The following is a 14,536-nucleotide window of genomic DNA, read 5'->3' on the forward strand; positions in this document are numbered from 1 at the left end:
GTTATTGCACAGAATTGAAGAAACCACCCATTCAGTGCTCCCAGAGAACAGTGAATTGATCAAGGAGCATAACATCATGAAAAAGGTGCTGCTTTACTGCAATGTGGATGAAAAAGGTTAAATTTAAACATGTTTTAAGTCAAAGTCAAATGTTCTTTTTCCAGTGGTTGATGATGTCGTTCAGTGACTGGGAAATGTTCAGAGTGTTGCTGATTTCATTGCGGGAGCACGAAGTTTGCAACGTTTTCAAACCTGATGAGTCTACAAGCAAAAAACGAGTGTTTCTCCAGAGAAGGCTCAAAGGAACTCAACCAACGGAAACAAAGTATCATCGAGATGCAGTTGTCAAGAAAGAAAATACTACAAAGGCTCTGAAGGTCATCTGGTGTCTTGTCAGCTATTTTGTGAAGTCAAAGAAACATCAAGGAATGGAAGTTTATAGAGAATTTTTATTGGTTTTTTGAAAACGCGAGATCTGGAATTCTGGATGCATCGCTGCTTGTTTGAGGAAGGATGGAAGGTTTGTTTTCTTTTCTCTCCATTTATGGTTTTTGGCAAACTTGCGCTAGACGTTAACTGTTACCAATAAACATCCCTAGGGGCTGCTACCAACTTTAGACGAGTGCATTTGATGGTCACATGCAGTAAAATTCGTAATTTTGGAATGCGGTTTGCGGCATCGTTTTTCTCGCGATTTTTTACATAAGAAATCGTTTTTAGATTTTCCAAAAGTCGAAATTAAACGTCGTTTTTACATTAAAAATAGTGATTGAAAATCACCCCAAAATGACCACTTCCAAACAGTTTTTGGTCAATGCTTTCTTTATTTCGTAGGTAAACTCAATAAATTTTGACTCATTTTACGCAGAATCTCACGCTGAATCCAAATCTGGAATTTAAATTCAGATCCGACAACAAATAACTGAGTTATGGCCGTTTGAATTTTTGGGTTGTCGCCAGATGGCCAAATTTTTGAAGGTTCCAAACAATTCATGCTCGATATCTCGAAAACTATTTCAGATATTGGAATGCGGTTTGCGGCATCGTTTTTCTCGCGATTTTTTACATAAGAAATCGTTTTTAGATTTTCCAAAAGTCGAAATTTGCAAATTTTTGCAAAAATTCATGACTAAAACTATGGCCAAACTTCTCATATCGATATCTCGCTTATTTTTTAGAGTAAACTCGAGTTATTATACATCAGTGAACGCAGAATTTTACGCAGATTCCAAATCTGGGATTTAAATTCAGATCCGACAACAAATAACCGAGTTATGGCCGATCAAAGTTTCGGATAGTTGATTTTCATTTTTTCTCATTTTTCCCAATTTTCAAAGTTAAATATCTCGGAAACTATTAGAGATATTGAGATGCGGTTTGCGCCATCGTTTTTCTCGGCTCATTTTACGTTAGAAAAAGTGCTTAAAAGCCCAAAATTCGATGGTCGATTTTTCGCGAAAAAAAATTGCGACTCAAACGATGAAAATTTTTATTTTTTTTTATTTTTGGCCATAACTCCTAAACCGTTTGTTTGATCGATCTCAAATTGAGCCAGTAGATAGATTTCGAGCTCCTCTTTCGAATGATATATAATACAAAGGTATTAAACGTCGTTTTTACATTAAAAATAGTGATTGAAAATCACCCCAAAATGACCACTTCCAAACAGTTTTTGGTCAATGCTTTCTTTATTTCTTGGGTAAACTCAATAAATTTTGACTCATTTTACGCAGAATCTCACGCTGAATCCAAGTCTGGAATTTAAATTCAGATCCGACAACAAATAACTGAGTTATGGCCGTTTGAATTTTTGGGTTGTCGCCAGATGGCCAAATTTTTGAAGGTTCCAAACAATTCATGCTCGATATCTCTAAAACTATTTCAGATATTGGAATGCGGTTTGCGGCATCGTTTTTCTCGCGATTTTTTACATAAGAAATCGTTTTTAGATTTTCCAAAAGTCGAAATTTGCAAATTTTCGCAAAAATTCATGACTAAAACTATGGCCAAACTTCTCATATCGATATCTCGCTTATTTTTTAGAGTAAACTCGAGTTATTATACATCGTTGAACGCAGAATTTTACGCAGATTCCAAATCTGGGATTTAAATTCAGATCCGACAACAAATAACTGAGTTATGGCCGATCAAAATTTCGGATAGTTGATTTTCATTTTTTCTCATTTTTCCCAATTTTCAAAGTTAAATATCTCGGAAACTATTAGAGATATTGAGATGCGGTTTGCGCCATCGTTTTTCTCGGCTCATTTTACGTTAGAAAAAGTGCTTAAAAGCCCAAAATTCGATGGTCGATTTTTCGCGAAAAAAAATTGCGACTCAAACGATGAAAATTTTTATTTTTTTTTATTTTTGGGCATAACTCCTAAACCGTTTGTTTGATCGATCTCAAATTGGGCCAGTGGATAGATTTTGAGCTCCTCTTTCGACTGATATATAATTCAATGCTATTAAACGTCATTTTCATTTTGAAAACATTGATTGAAAATCACCCCAAAATGACCACTTCCAAACAGTTTTTGGTCAATGCTTTCTTTATTTCGTAGGTAAACTCAATAAATTTTGACTCATTTTACGCAGAATCTCACGCTGAATCCAAATCTGGAATTTAAATTCAGATCCGACAACAAATAACTGAGTTATGGCCGTTTGAATTTTTGGGTTGTCGCCAGATGGCCAAATTTTTGAAGGTTCCAAACAATTCATGCTCGATATCTCGAAAACTATTTCAGATATTGGAATGCGGTTTGCGGCATCGTTTTTCTCGCGATTTTTTACATAAGAAATCGTTTTTAGATTTTCCAAAAGTCGAAATTTGCAAATTTTCGCAAAAATTCATGACTAAAACTATGGCCAAACTTCTCATATCGATATCTCGCTTATTTTTTAGAGTAAACTCGAGTTATTATACATCAGTGAACGCAGAATTTTACGCAGATTCCAAATCTGGGATTTAAATTCAGATCCGACAACAAATAACCGAGTTATGGCCGATCAAAGTTTCGGATAGTTGATTTTCATTTTTTCTCATTTTTCCCAATTTTCAAAGTTAAATATCTCGGAAACTATTAGAGATATTGAGATGCGGTTTGCGCCATCGTTTTTTTCGGCTCATTTTACGTCAGAAAAAGTGCTTAAAAGTCGAAAATTCGATAGTCGATTTTTCGCGAAAAAAAATTGCGACTCAAACGATGAAAATTTTTCAATTTTTTTATTTTTGACCATAACTCGTAAACCGTTTGTTTGATCGATCTCAAATTGGGCCAGTGGATAGATTTTGAGCTCCTCTTTCGACTGATATATAATTCAATGCTATTAAACGTCATTTTCATTTTGAAAACATTGATTGAAAATCACCCCAAAATGACCACTTCCAAACAGTTTTTGGTCAATGCTTTCTTTATTTCTTAGGTAAACTCAATAAATTTTGACTCATTTTACGCAGAATCTCACGCTGAATCCAAATCTGGAATTTAAATTCAGATCCGACAACAAATAACTGAGTTATGGCCGTTTGAATTTTTGGGTTGTCGCCAGATGGCCAAATTTTTGAAGGTTCCAAACAATTCATGCTCGATATCTCGAAAACTATTTCAGATATTGGAATGCGGTTTGCGGCATCGATTTTCTCGCGATTTTTTACATAAGAAATCGTTTTTAGATTTTCCAAAAGTCGAAATTTGCAAATTTTCGCAAAAATTCATGACTAAAACTATGGCCAAACTTCTCATATCGATATCTCGCTTATTTTTTAGAGTAAACTCGAGTTATTATACATCAGTGAACGCAGAATTTTACGCAGATTCCAAATCTGGGATTTAAATTCAGATCCGACAACAAATAACTGAGTTATGGCCGATCAAAGTTTCGGATAGTTGATTTTCATTTTTTCTCATTTTTCCCAATTTTCAAAGTTAAATATCTCGGAAACTATTAGAGATATTGAGATGCGGTTTGCGCCATCGTTTTTCTCGGCTCATTTTACGTTAGAAAAAGTGCTTAAAAGCCCAAAATTCGATGGTCGATTTTTCGCGAAAAAAAATTGCGACTCAAACGATGAAAATTTTTATTTTTTTTTATTTTTGGCCATAACTCCTAAACCGTTTGTTTGATCGATCTCAAATTGAGCCAGTAGATAGATTTCGAGCTCCTCTTTCGAATGATATATAATACAAAGGTATTAAACGTCGTTTTTACATTAAAAATAGTGATTGAAAATCACCCCAAAATGACCACTTCCAAACAGTTTTTGGTCAATGCTTTCTTTATTTCGTAGGTAAACTCAATAAATTTTGACTCATTTTACGCAGAATCTCACGCTGAATCCAAATCTGGAATTTAAATTCAGATCCGACAACAAATAACTGAGTTATGGCCGTTTGAATTTTTGGGTTGTCGCCAGATGGCCAAATTTTTGAAGGTTCCAAACAATTCATGCTCGATATCTCTAAAACTATTTCAGATATTGGAATGCGGTTTGCGGCATCGTTTTTCTCGCGATTTTTTACATAAGAAATCGTTTTTAGATTTTCCAAAAGTCGAAATTTGCAAATTTTCGCAAAAATTCATGACTAAAACTATGGCCAAACTTCTCATATCGATATCTCGCTTATTTTTTAGAGTAAACTCGAGTTATTATACATCGTTGAACGCAGAATTTTACGCAGATTCCAAATCTGGGATTTAAATTCAGATCCGACAACAAATAACTGAGTTATGGCTGATCAAAATTTCGGATAGTTGATTTTCATTTTTTCTCATTTTTCCCAATTTTCAAAGTTAAATATCTCGGAAACTATTAGAGATATTGAGATGCGGTTTGCGCCATCGTTTTTCTCGGCTCATTTTACGTCAGAAAAAGTGCTTAAAAGTCGAAAATTTGATAGTCGATTTTTCGCGAAAAAAAATTGCGACTCAAACGATGAAAATTTTTCAATTTTTTTATTTTTGACCATAACTCGTAAACCGTTTGTTTGATCGATCTCAAATTGGGCCAGTGGATAGATTTTGAGCTCCTCTTTCGACTGATATATAATTCAATGCTATTAAACGTCATTTTCATTTTGAAAACATTGATTGAAAATCACCCCAAAATGACCACTTCCAAACAGTTTTTGGTCAATGCTTTCTTTATTTCGTAGGTAAACTCAATAAATTTTGACTCATTTTACGCAGAATCTCACGCTGAATCCAAATCTGGAATTTAAATTCAGATCCGACAACAAATAACTGAGTTATGGCCGTTTGAATTTTTGGGTTGTCGCCAGATGGCCAAATTTTTGAAGGTTCCAAACAATTCATGCTCGATATCTCGAAAACTATTTCAGATATTGGAATGCGGTTTGCGGCATCGTTTTTCTCGCGATTTTTTACATAAGAAATCGTTTTTAGATTTTCCAAAAGTCGAAATTTGCAAATTTTCGCAAAAATTCATGACTAAAACTATGGCCAAACTTCTCATATCGATATCTCGCTTATTTTTTAGAGTAAACTCGAGTTATTATACATCAGTGAACGCAGAATTTTACGCAGATTCCAAATCTGGGATTTAAATTCAGATCCGACAACAAATAACCGAGTTATGGCCGATCAAAGTTTCGGATAGTTGATTTTCATTTTTTCTCATTTTTCCCAATTTTCAAAGTTAAATATCTCGGAAACTATTAGAGATATTGAGATGCGGTTTGCGCCATCGTTTTTCTCGGCTCATTTTACGTTAGAAAAAGTGCTTAAAAGCCCAAAATTCGATAGTCGATTTTTCGCGAAAAAAAATTGCGACTCAAACGATGAAAATTTTTATTTTTTTTTATTTTTGACCATAACTCGTAAACCGTTTGTTTGATCGATCTCAAATTGGGCCAGTGGATAGATTTTGAGCTCCTCTTTCGACTGATATATAATTCAATGCTATTAAACGTCATTTTCATTTTGAAAACATTGATTGAAAATCACCCCAAAATGACCACTTCCAAACAGTTTTTGGTCAATGCTTTCTTTATTTCGTAGGTAAACTCAATAAATTTTGACTCATTTTACGCAGAATCTCACGCTGAATCCAAATCTGGAATTTAAATTCAGATCCGACAACAAATAACTGAGTTATGGCCGTTTGAATTTTTCGGTTGTCGCCAGATGGCCAAATTTTTGAAGGTTCCAAACAATTCATGCTCGATATCTCGAAAACTATTTCAGATATTGGAATGCGGTTTGCGGCATCGTTTTTCTCGCGATTTTTTACATAAGAAATCGTTTTTAGATTTTCCAAAAGTCGAAATTTGCAAATTTTCGCAAAAATTCATGACTAAAACTATGGCCAAACTTCTCATATCGATATCTCGCTTATTTTTTAGAGTAAACTTGAGTTATTATACATCAGTGAACGCAGAATTTTACGCAGATTGCAAATTTGGGATTTAAATTTAGTGTCTTTATGATGTCATGGCTTTTGTAGTATCAGAGGAAGATGAACACCTAAAACTATTTGGTTTGTTTTAGTCGGAAAAAGAAATGAGCACTGAAATGTCCGACAAGCTGGCTGCGGTTACATCAGCATATAAAAACAACAATGATCTACAAGAATTGAAGAAGTCGTTAAATGAGATATTTTTGAGGAAGCGCCACTTGCGAAGGACTAACCTTGGCTCTTGGCTCTTGGATCAGTTGGAATTAGAGCAATAATCAATTACCATTAATTAAGAATGGATAGCTTCGTCCATTTCAGATTGTTTCCCTCGTCTTTTTTAGGTAAGCCAACAAACATGTTCCTAATGAAACTTTTTCACACTTTTTGCAAGAAGGAGGGAGAGTGTCGAGTTTGTGTTTTTTTATTTTATTAATACTCCTTTAGTTTAATTTGAGGGTATTGTTTTTTATCATTCTTCCTTATTCCTGCAAATGGTTTTGATTCAAAAATTGTTAGTTTTAAAAACAAAAGTTTAGCCCTCTGGTGAGAGGAGGCGTGAACTATCAACTTCGGCGTTATTCCGCTAGGTGGCTTTTATGGAAAAACTTCTCTCACTTTTCGGTGTAAATAAATACAATAAACTACTTAACTTGTTAATTTTAACCTCAGAAAAACGAATCTGAACTTTGATTTAAGATTTACGACTTTGTTAATATTTTATTTAATATTATTTATGGACTAAAGACTGTTGACGCATGTCCTAGCTTCTATGCTTCGTTGACAGATTGCTTGACGCGGGAAATTGAATTTTAAAATTTTTAATTTGCATTTTCTCAAAAAATCTTGCAGATAGCGAGGAACGGAGACCAAAAATGGATGTGGAAATGTCAAATTATGCCATGTGCATAGTTTCGTGTCGATCTGCGAACTTTCGCGTTTTTCGCCAAAAAAAGTTCAAAGACTAAACATCATGGATTTTTGGCGATTTCGACAAAAAATAAAATCTCTTTGAAACCGACTTTTTCCATCAATTTGGACCTCAGGAACAAGAATCCGTCAAAGATTTTTCGATCAGACGCTCCGTTAATGTTTTATTAATTTTTCAAACTTTTATTTGGTTTGCAGTTTTTCGATGAAAATTAAAGCAAGAAAATACTCTTTTTATTAATTTTGTCCTCAGGAGTAAGAATCTAAAGTCTGATTTAACATTCACGACTTGGTTACGATTCTATTAATTATTAAAAATTATTGTGTCTCTATCTTAACGTATGTCTTAACTTGACTATTTTGACAGCACACATTGAGGTTATGTTCATGATTTAACAAGAAACTACCAGAATTCTTTACTGTTTACTTTCTCGTTCTTCTGGGCATGGTAGCAAAGAAATTACACAAGTTAAGAAGTTCATTTGAAGCTATTTAGAGTTGGAGTTGATTTGCAACAAATTGATGGGTCTTTATTGAAATTTTTAAACGCAGGTAAGCTGAAAACTGTTTGAATTCCAGCCTTGAAATGTTTCGTGGTATTTCCAGGTTCCAACTTCATTACCAGAGTTTATTATTAAAGAGACTGAATCGATGGATGATACCCATAGCCTAAGATGTCGAAAAGGCGGTTGTCGTCGCTCAACGCTGAAGGACTCTGCAAGTTATTGCACAGAATTGAAGAAACCACCCATTCAGTGCTCCCAGAGTACAGTGAATTGATCCATCACGAAAAAGGTGCTGCTTTACTGCAATATGGATGAAAAAGGTTAAATTCAAAGTCAAATGTTCTTTTTCCAGTGGTTGAAGATGTCGTTCAGTGACTGGGAGATGTTTCAAGTGTTGCCTTATTGCATTGCGGGAGCACGAAGTTTGCAATGTTGAGTCTACGAGCAGAAAACGAGTATTCTCCTCTAGAGAAGAGCCAAAGGAACTCAACCAACGGAAACAGAGCATCATCGAGATGCAGTTGTCAAGAAAGAAAATATGTACTACAAAGGCTCTGAAGGTCATCTGGTGTCTTGTGAGCTATTTTGTGAAGTCAAGGAAACATCATTTATTGGTTTCTTGAAAACGCGAGATCTGTTTGTTCAGGAAGGATGGAAGGTTTGTTTGTTTTCTTTTCTCTCCATTCATGGTCTCACCTTAATCTCTTAGTTGCAGCTTAACACAACTTTGTTGTCTTTCCTGTTGGTCAAGAAGCAGGCGCAATTAAAAGCTTTGCCGTGAAGAAACAGCAATTGACTGCACAGAGTAAGAAGAGTTTTTCAGGTGAGATAAACAAACATGTTCTTGATGAAACTTTTTTACACTTCTTGCAGGAAGGAAGATGGTGGAAGGCGTGATATTACATCAACACTCAACTCAGGCATAGGAATGATGCCGAAGAGAGGATGCGAAATCTCGAGGTTTTAGAGGCTAAACAACTCCGGACTGACCGGACTATCCAGATACTTTGGGTGACAGTGCGGCGCGCGCGCGCGCGCGCTGTCGACTGAAGAGTCTGTTGATTTCGCTCAAGGATGGAATCGAAAGCGATCATTTCTGTGTCGAAGCTCTTCGAAATCGGGGAAGACTCAAAACCAAACACAAGTTTAGGTTTGTGGTTTTTCTTAAACTAATTTTGTTGATTTAGGAGAAAACGTTGCCAGAATTCGCCGACGAAATAAGAAAGTTGAAGGCGATGATCGTCAAACACGAAAACAGAATTCGAGCGTTGTTGTCTTATCATTTCTAAACAAGTGCTCAAATCGTTTGCAATTTTCGCTTCTACTTAATTATTATGTCATTTTTTATCACCCCAAAGTGGCTCTTTAATATATATTATCTACGATTGTTAAATGTCTAGTTATAGAAGATTATAATATTTTTATGAAACAAATTTTCGCGAAAATTCATGATTAAAAAAACAATGCCAAACTTCTCATATCGATATCTCGCTTGTTTTTTGGTGTAAACTTGCGTTATTATACATCATTTTACCCATCGGCCACGGTGGATTATTCCCACGGACATTTACCCATTGTTAATCCCATCCTGATCTGAAGGCTTTGGATCACATCCCTTTGGTCCGTCCAGAGGTCGATTCTCCACCCACATCTAGCCCTTAAGATCTTGTACTTGAAGTTGGTATGGTTCCTAGCCTTTTTCTTTTTGGCGAAGTCAGAAACGCAGCTGCTGGTGGTGCTGATGCTAGTGACAAGTTGTCACGTTCCAAATGTTGCAGGTGAAGCGAGAGTTCCACGACTTCCGATGCACGTGACCTTGACTCCGCGGAAGCTTAGCCCTTCTTCGTTTTCACCGGCCTCATCTTCAGTCTCTCTGCCTCTTCGTGGTCCTCACCGCCCAAACACGGTACAAGAAATTCACGGCTTTCATCCAAGTCGTCTTCTCGGTTCTAATCCTCCTGAAATCAACCCAGAAAACTGAAAAACGATATTAAAATCCGCTCGGTTTCGAACAGTTTTCGCACCATCTTCGATCACGCAAGCAGTCCGCGAAGAGTGCAGCTCGTTTTACAGCGCGATCAAATCGACAAGAGGTACAACTTGTACACGTTCGAAATCACCACGAAAGTGCAAGCGGGGATTTTAAGGGGGGACACTTTTCAACAACGAGGTGGGGGGTTCAAGGTAAAAGTCGGGTTAGACGAAATCGGCTGTCTCGCTTGTAGTAACAACAATTTAACGACGGTCAAAAGACCGAAAGAAGCGAGATTTAATGTAAGGAGTGTAGTCGAGGCGGTTTTCAACGTCTTTCTAAGTCCTGTTGTAGTTTTTAAGTAGAAACTTTGTACTCATTAATTTATTCATGTTAATGTTTGTGTTATTAATAAATTTCTTTAAATTTGCCGGTTCTTATTTGGGCTGTGTGTGATTGGTTGAAAACTAAACAGGTTTCTTCGCGACTGATATTTGAAATTTAATCGAAACCCTCTTGAAACATTTTTTTTTTCATTAATTTAGACTTCAGGAACAAGATTCTGTACTCTAAAGTCGGATTCAAAACGTAATTATAAGTTTACTTAAAATTTGCAATGTAGGTAGGCAACCAATTATACACACATTATGCATTCATTTTTCAGTGTAAATAAATACAATAAACTACTTAACTTGTTAATTTTAACCTCAGAAAAACGAATCAAAACTTTGATTTAAGATTTACGACTTTGTTAATATTTTATTTAATATTATTTATGGACTAAAGATAGGACAGATCTGTTGACGCATGTCCAAGCTTCTATGCTTCGTTGACATATCGCTTGACGCGGGAAATTGAATTTTGAAATTTTTAATTTGCATTTTCTCAAAAAATCTCACAGATAGCGAGGAACGGAGACCAGAAATGGATGTAGAAATGTCGAATTATGCCATGTGCAAAGTTTCGTGTCGATCTGAAAACTTTCGTGTTTTTCGCCAAAAAAAGTTCAAAGGGGTTAACCCATGGATTTTGGCGATTTTGACAAAAAATAAAATCTCTTTGAAACCGACTTTTTCCATCAATTTGGACCTCAGGAACAAGAATCCGTCAAAGATTTTTCGATCCGACGCTCCGTTAATTTTTTATTAATTTTTGAAACTTTTATTTGACTTGCATTTTTTCGATGAAAATTAAAGCAAGAAAATACTCTTTTTATTAATTTGGTCCTCAGGAGTAAGAATCTGAAGTCTGATTTAACATTCACGACTTGATTACGATTCTATTAATTATTTAAAATTATAGTGTCTAAACATAGGACAGGTATCTTAACGTATGTCCGAACTTGATTATTTTGACAGCACACAAACAGGTTATGTTCATGAATTTTAAAGCTAAATATCTCGGAAACTATTAGAGATATTGAGATGCGGTTTGCGCTATCGTTTTTCTCGACTCATTTTACGTTAGAAAAAGTGCTTAAAAGCCCAAAATTCGATAGTCGATTTTTCGCGAAAAAAAAATGCGACTCAAACGATAAAAATTTTTCAATTTTTTTATTTTTGACCATAACTCGTAAACCGTTTGTTCGATCGATCTCAAATTGGGCCAGTGGATAGATTTTGAGCTCCTCTTTCGACTGATATATAATTCAATGCTATTGAACGTCATTTTCATTTTGAAAACATTGATTGAAAATCACCCCAAAATGACCACTTCCAAACAGTTTTTGGTCAATGCTTTCTTTATTTCTTAGGTAAACTCAATAAATTTTGTCTCATTTTACGCAGAATCTCACGCTGAATCCAAATCTGGAATTTAAATTCAGATCCGACAACAAATAACTGAGTTATGGCCGTTTGAATTTTTGGGTTGTCGCCAGATGGCCAAATTTTTGAAGGTTCCAAACAATTCATGCTCGATATCTCGAAAACTATTTCAGATATTGGAATGCGGTTTGCGGCATCGTTTTTCTCGCGATTTTTTACATAAGAAATCGTTTTTAGATTTTCCAAAAGTCGAAATTTGCAAATTTTCGCAAAAATTCATGACTAAAACTATGGCCAAACTTCTCATATCGATATCTCGCTTATTTTTTAGAGTAAACTCGAGTTATTATACATCAGTGAACGCAGAATTTTACGCAGATTCCAAATCTGGGATTTAAATTCAGATCCGACAACAAATAACTGAGTTATGGCCGATCAAAGTTTCGGATAGTTGATTTTCATTTTTTCTCATTTTTCCCAATTTTCAAAGTTAAATATCTCGGAAACTATTAGAGATATTGAGATGCGGTTTGCGCCATCGTTTTTCTCGGCTCATTTTACGTTAGAAAAAGTGCTTAAAAGCCCAAAATTCGATAGTCGATTTTTCGCGAAAAAAAATTGCGACTCAAACGATGAAAATTTTTATTTTTTTTTATTTTTGGGCATAACTCCTAAACCGTTTGTTTGATCGATCTCAAATTGAGCCAGTAGATAGATTTTGAGCTCCTCTTTCGACTGATATATAATTCAAAGCTATTAAACGTCATTTTCATTTTGAAAACATTGATTGAAAATCACCCCAAAATGACCACTTCCAAACAGTTTTTGGTCAATGCTTTCTTTATTTCGTAGGTAAACTCAATAAATTTTGACTCATTTTACGCAGAATCTCACGCTGAATCCAAATCTGGAATTTAAATTCAGATCCGACAACAAATAACTGAGTTATGGCCGTTTGAATTTTTGGGTTGTCGCCAGATGGCCAAATTTTTGAAGGTTCCAAACAATTCATGCTCGATATCTCGAAAACTATTTCAGATATTGGAGTGCGGTTTGCGGCATCGTTTTTCTCGCGATTTTTTACATAAGAAATCGTTTTTAGATTTTCCAAAAGTCGAAATTTGCAAATTTTCGCAAAAATTCATGACTAAAACTATGGCCAAACTTCTCATATCGATATCTCGCTTATTTTTTAGAGTAAACTTGAGTTATTATACATCAGTGAACGCAGAATTTTACGCAGATTGCAAATTTGGGATTTAAATTTAGTGTCTTTATGATGTCATGGCTTTTGTAGTATCAGAGGAAGATGAACACCTAAAACTATTTGGTTTGTTTTAGTCGGAAAAAGAAATGAGCACTGAAATGTCCGACAAGCTGGCTGCGGTTACATCAGCATATAAAAACAACAATGATCTACAAGAATTGAAGAAGTCGTTAAATGAGATATTTTTGAGGAAGCGCCACTTGCGAAGGACTAACCTTGGCTCTTGGCTCTTGGATCAGTTGGAATTAGAGCAATAATCAATTACCATTAATTAAGAATGGATAGTTTCGTCCATTTCAGATTGTTTCCCTCGTCTTTTTTAGGTAAGCCAACAAACATGTTCCTAATGAAACTTTTTCACACTTTTTGCAAGAAGGAGGGAGAGTGTCGAGTTTGTGTTTTTTTATTTTATTAATACTCCTTTAGTTTAATTTGAGGGTATTGTTTTTTATCATTCTTCCTTATTCCTGCAAATGGTTTTGATTCAAAAATTGTAAGTTTTAAAAACAAAAGTTTAGCCCTCTGGTGAGAGGAGGCGTGAACTATCAACTTCGGCGTTATTCCGCTAGGTGGCTTTTATGGAAAAACTTCTCTCACTTTTCGGTGTAAATAAATACAATAAACTACTTAACTTGTTAATTTTAACCTCAGAAAAACGAATCTGAACTTTGATTTAAGATTTACGACTTTGTTAATATTTTATTTAATATTATTTATGGACTAAAGACTGTTGACGCATGTCCTAGCTTCTATGCTTCGTTGCCAGATTGCTTGACGCGGGAAATTGAATTTTAAAATTTTTAATTTGCATTTTCTCAAAAAATCTTGCAGATAGCGAGGAACGGAGACCAAAAATGGATGTGGAAATGTCAAATTATGCCATGTGCATAGTTTCGTGTCGATCTGCGAACTTTCGCGTTTTTCGCCAAAAAAAGTTCAAAGACTAAACATCATGGATTTTTGGCGATTTCGACAAAAAATAAAATCTCTTTGAAACCGACTTTTTCCATCAATTTGGACCTCAGGAACAAGAATCCGTCAAAGATTTTTCGATCAGACGCTCCGTTAATGTTTTATTAATTTTTCAAACTTTTATTTGGTTTGCAGTTTTTCGATGAAAATTAAAGCAAGAAAATACTCTTTTTATTAATTTTGTCCTCAGGAGTAAGAATCTAAAGTCTGATTTAACATTCACGACTTGGTTACGATTCTATTAATTATTAAAAATTATTGTGTCTCTATCTTAACGTATGTCTTAACTTGAATATTTTGACAGCACACATTGAGGTTATGTTCATGATTTACTAAACTTATTTTCAGAGTACAACAAATGATTAACAACGATCCTGCTTGCACAAGAGACTACCAGAATTCTTTACTGTTTACTTTCTCGTTCTTCTGGGCATGGTAGCAAAGAAATTACACAAGTTAAGAAGTTCATTTGAAGCTATTTTTAGTTGGAGTTGATTTGCAACAAATTGATGGGTCTTATTGAAATTTTTAAACGCAGGTAAGCTGAAAACTGTTTGAATTCCAGCCTTGAAATGTTTCGTGGTATTTCAGGTTCCAACTTCATTACCAGAGTTTATTATTAAGAGACTGAATCAATGGATGATACCCATAGCCTAAGATGTCGAAAAGGCGGTTGTCGTCGCTCAACGCTAAAGGACTCTGCAA

The 14,536-nt window shown here is 35.0% G+C and overlaps 1 protein-coding gene across 1 annotated transcript; it reads left to right on the plus strand.

Moving 5' to 3' along the window:
- LOC148178105 (uncharacterized) lies at positions 1-6,594 on the plus strand. Its single transcript, XM_088032882.1, has 3 exons — positions 1-116; positions 165-520; positions 6,514-6,594. The coding sequence occupies exons 1-2, from the start codon at positions 102-104 to the stop codon at positions 462-464; spliced, it is 315 nt and encodes a 104-aa protein (XP_087889008.1). The 5' UTR covers positions 1-101; the 3' UTR covers positions 465-520; positions 6,514-6,594.
- The last annotated feature ends 7,942 nt before the right edge of the window (positions 6,595-14,536 follow it).

The sequence above is a fragment of the Gnatocerus cornutus genome, chromosome 3, assembly GCF_029298725.1.
Source record: "Gnatocerus cornutus isolate USDA-ARS CGAHR chromosome 3, icGnaCorn1.1, whole genome shotgun sequence".
In the NCBI taxonomy this organism is placed as follows: domain Eukaryota; kingdom Metazoa; phylum Arthropoda; class Insecta; order Coleoptera; family Tenebrionidae; genus Gnatocerus; species Gnatocerus cornutus.